Source organism: Channa argus, chromosome 12, assembly GCF_033026475.1.
Source record: "Channa argus isolate prfri chromosome 12, Channa argus male v1.0, whole genome shotgun sequence".
In the NCBI taxonomy this organism is placed as follows: domain Eukaryota; kingdom Metazoa; phylum Chordata; class Actinopteri; order Anabantiformes; family Channidae; genus Channa; species Channa argus.
The window spans coordinates 8,838,273-8,843,169 of record NC_090208.1 but is presented as its reverse complement, the minus strand read 5'-3'; the positions used below and the strand labels follow the sequence as shown (position 1 = coordinate 8,843,169).

At 37.9% G+C, this 4,897-nt stretch overlaps 1 protein-coding gene across 1 annotated transcript; it reads left to right on the top strand.

Annotated features, from left to right (window-relative positions):
- The first annotated feature begins 486 nt into the window (after positions 1–486).
- Positions 487–2,914, top strand: LOC137137766 (endonuclease domain-containing 1 protein-like). Its single transcript, XM_067524410.1, has 3 exons — positions 487–567; positions 706–1,050; positions 1,419–2,914. Exons 2-3 carry the CDS (start codon positions 712–714, stop codon positions 2,043–2,045), a joined length of 966 nt encoding a protein of 321 aa, XP_067380511.1. The 5' UTR covers positions 487–567; positions 706–711; the 3' UTR covers positions 2,046–2,914.
- The last annotated feature ends 1,983 nt before the right edge of the window (positions 2,915–4,897 follow it).

Below are 4,897 nucleotides of genomic sequence, written 5' to 3'. Positions count from 1 at the left end.
GCCTTAATCCACAGTTGGTCTCTAATGAGTCTTTCCAGCATCAAGGCTGCATAAGCCACAGTGTTGGTGTTGATGGAGGAACATGCCACCCAGTTCACATGTGTTTTTAAAAAAGGAGCTGTATGACACAGAGGAATGAGACATTTTATCTTATAATCACATAGAATGATATCATATTTTCATAACTTGTTGTAGTCTAATGTGACATCACTGCACTATGCAAACCGACTGTGATGAGCTGAAAAGAGCTGAGGCATCAGTAACATTGGAAAATAACTTTTTTACCATCATCATCATTTATTATGTCCTTATCTTTACTGTTGCTCTGCAAGATAGTTTTCTTTACTGTACAGCTTCTCTTCTCATCTTTAGATTTTTGGATGTTAAACTTGTGAAGGAAAGACTATCTTGCAGGGTGTGGGAGGAGGCATCACACCTCCGGTGACTATTAAAACCTGGCTTCCTTCACAGTTTCACACAATTCACATCTAAGGTTGAGTAACACCGTTTTCTCAAAGATACTGTTTAATGAAGACAACGCTTGAAGATTTGTGAAGCTTTGAGAAGGTAAGTTTGTTTTGGATTTTCTAGGGAGGCAAAACGCAACAAAACCCACTTTGTTCTGTTGGGTAATTAAAACAAAAGCAGCTTTACATGTAGTTGTACCATGTATTTCATGATTCTTTGTTTTCTCCTCTGATCAAGTGTTTGATGATGACGTCCCTGAAGATGTGGTCTCTCCTGTCCCTCTCGGTCCTCTTCCTCCTGTCCATCGTTCCAACAGAAACCAAAGTGGTGCAGTCGATGTCACAGTGTGATGGGTTTCTTTTTAAGAAACCTCCACAGGTCCCAGAGATCTTGGAGCAGGGCAGAATCAGGAAGACAAAACAATATAAAATCATCTGCCAAACTTATAACAACAAAAGAAGGTTTGTGACGCTCTACGACACCAAGAACAAGATCCCAGTGTTTTCTGCTTACAAGTACAGAGGAGATTCAAAAAGTACAAAAGTACAAAAAGATTCCAGGATTTGGATGATGGAGCCACAGGTGTGTATGTATCTCAAATAACCTTATAATACACTCTTTTGGTTTTTGGTTTGATGGTTTATTTTACACTAACACAACATCTTTACCCTGAGTGGGTATCATGTCCTACAAGCACCAACACATAGTAACATAGAAAGGATTATTTATTTTTAACTTCTCAGTTATTTGATGAATTTAATAAACTAATTTAAAACAATATTCACTTGATCTTGGTAGAAGTATGTATTGTGTAGGATTATTTACTTGCTGCTGTGAAATACTAAGAACTTTAAGGTATTGTAATCAACAACATCCAAACTTTCTGATCACATCGAATTAGTCTAAAAATCTGAACCTGTAAACAAATAACGTTTTATTTTGTTTTACAGCTTGAAGACCTGAAGAATGACGAAAACATGGAGGAATGTGACCGTTCTGAGTACAATCACCAGGCCAGTGACGATGATTATAAAACTGATCCACACTATGACAGGGGCCATTTACTTCCAAAATCATATGCATATGATGAAAGTGATAAAATCTCAACATGCACCCTGACAAACATTGTTCCACAAGTTAAATCTTTCAATAATGGCAGCTGGAAAAAAATGGAGGAATGTGTCAAAGGTATCTTTGAAAGCCACTGCCTTAACAAGGAAGCCTACGTATTGATCGGAGCTAAGCCAAGTGAAAACAACATGCTTAATAACAAGGTTAATATACCTTCAATGCTCTGGTCGGCTTTCTGCTGTAATACAGGCAGAGGGTGGGTAGCTGGTGCCTTCTGGGGAGACAATGTTGAAGCTAATTCTAAATATCTGGGGATGAAGACTTTGACACAACTACATCATAAACTGAGCAAAGGACACTCAAGCTTCGAGGCGTTTCCTGGAACAAAGTGTCCTCTTAATCAAATGGTCTCTAACCATTTTCCTGAAATTAATCAAAGGTGCCAAAAGGGCCAAAGATCACCCTCAGCTTCAACCACATTAACCAAGGAGGGTAATACCAGTTAAGGAAACAGCAACCTGTGTTTAGCCTTAAGTCTCTGCTGATTCCTAAACAACAATAATTAGTATGAAAATTGAAGCCCAAATTGACACAACCACTCAATTATTAACTCTGAATGTTAGAATGGTCCTGGTTAAGTTGCTTGGCCCCAAAGACTAGTTTAGGTCCTTAAATATACGGAAACATCTTCAGATAGCAAGTTTGATCTCAAACTTAGAAATAAATAAATTAGTGACAGCTTCCTGCTTTGATTGTGTGTGGACTAAGTGGCAGCATTGCTTGTTCAGTAGCTTGTTCTGTCTCCATTACTAGTTGTTGTCATCTCTGTCCATCACTGAGTAGAGACTCAGCTTCAGAACTGCAGCAGTAAAGTGAATTATTAGGATAATCTTCATGTAGGCTTTACTATGAAATTGAACTCTTATCTTATTAACAGTTACAATCGTTTAAGTTTATATGAAAACCTACCGATGAACGCTCTTCTTCTATTTGCTTCTGTTTGATGAATATTTGTTATTTTAAATTGTCTTTCTCTGATTTGTATAATTTTTCTAAATTGTGCTGAAAACTTTGTGTGATATTTTTTATATGTAATTTGCTTATTACATTTCAGATTAGTTTAAAGTGTTTATTCATTTGTATAATTTAATTTGACTCTTAGTTCATTTTCTCTTTAGCCATTTGTAATCTGGTAATGATTTTTAGTTATTTTCTTTCTTGAAATTAATTGAAAAGTGATATAATAAATTTAAATGATATAACAGATTTAGATTTTCTGAAATGGTTATTCAACTCATAATGTACTCTGAAGGCTTTTGGAAATCTTTTATATTTATACTTGCATTTTCATATCACATGTGAGAGAAATAAAAATATCTTCTTGCTTAAACTTTGTTCCTGCAAAGCTTCTTCTTCAAGTTTCACATCAAGACTAAGTCATTTAATTTAACAGGGGGTTTCGCACACAAAGTGTTACTTTGTCATCAACTAAAACAAAGGTGACAGATGTGTTAACATGGGCGACTGTGGCACAGGAAGGTAGAGCGGTCGTCCACCAAGGCCCCAGTTGTTGGTTTGATCCCCGGCTCCTCCGGTCACATGTCCAAGTGTCCTCAAGCAAGACACTGAACCCCAACTTAGTTGCTCCTGTTGAGTGTTGGCCAGCTACATAGCAGCTCCCCCTTCAGTGTGTGTGAGTGTGTGTGTAATTGTGAGTGTGAATGGGTAAATGAGAAGCAGTACAAAGCGGTTTGAGTACCAATAGGTAGAATAGCAGTATGTAAGCGCAGAACATTTACCATTTAAAAATACCTGAAGCTTTGTTTCTCTTACTTAAAAATAATTCAATTCACTTTGTTGACTCTCTGTAGCCAACTGGACAATAGAGAGACAAATACACAACCATGATTTGTTTAGCAAAATTTCTAAGATACTGATTTAAAATGATGTGATCTTCTGTACCCTCATCAGAATAAAGGTCTGAGAGCAGAAGTAGCCTCATATTGTTCATTAACTATGGCTATGGACAGTAGCTGCTGTCTGTTTGCTACTGTTTGATTTATTACTGCACTGTCTGTTGTTGTTTACACTGTATAAATAATTATTAGTTGTGTTATAATAAATTTGTAGTGTTCGATTCTGATTTTCCTAATTTGTTTGTCAGCTCATATTGTTTACTTAATACATTTAAAATTTGTTACCTGTTTACACCATTTAAGAGAACTTAAAAGATTTCCCTGTTTAAAACCTGCACAGGTACTAAACTGAACAAAACTAAAAACACCCTAGACATACATAGACAGACGACCATTCAAACTTTTCAAATTCAAAATTTAGAGTCACTAATTAAGCTAATATGTGTGTTTTTGGACCGTGGGAAGAAACCCACATAAGCACGAGGAGAACATGCAAACTTCACACAGAAAGCGCTGCAGGAAGTTTTGACCCCTTGACTAAGTGTTAACCACTCAGGTAGTGGGTTGTTTCACACGAGAACACACGGAAAGTGTTTGTGTGTGTTTAGCATGAACAACCTGATCATACGTGTAGTAGAAAAAGTATCTTCTTCAAACTAACACTTTGTCTCCTCTACTAACAAGTACACTTTCTCTACCTAAACCTGCTGCAGACATGGTTTAACTCAGGTTTAAAAGGTGAAATAATCATATCTATCTATGTTGTATATTATTTGTAACACATATATGGAAAACTCCCGACAGCTTTTTTTAAGCTCATATTGTATGTTTGACTTAATGCAACCGCAAGGGGGCACAAGCCAGTGTCTTCTTGTGCCAGTCCCAAGTCTGGATAAATGCAGAGGGTTGTGTCAGGAAGGGTCTCCGACGTAAAACAGATCCCAAATTAAACATGTGAATCATGACAATGACTTCCATACTGGATCGGTCGGGGCCCGGGTTAACAACGACCGCCACCAGTGCTGTTGACCTACAGGGTACCGGTGGAAATTGGACTACTGTTGGTCGAAGACGAAGGAGAGGAGGAAGGTGTGTTCGTAGGCAGAGAGAGAAGAGGAAAGCTAAGAATGTAGGACTGACAGTAGGGACTTTGAATGTTGGGACCTGTCATAGTCCCAACATTCAAAGTCTAGGAAGGCTAGGGAGTTGATCGACATGATGCAGAGAAGGAAGGTGGACATACTGTGTGTCCAGGAGACCAGGTGGAAAGGTAGCAAGGCTAGAAGCTTAGGAGCAGGGTTCAAGTTGTTCTGCCATGGGTCAGATAGAAAGAGAAATGGAGTAGAAGTTATACTGAAAGAGGATTTTGTGAGGAATGTTCTAGAGGTGAAAAGAGTATCAGACAGGTTGATGAGTCTGAAGCTGGAAATTGAAGGGGAGAT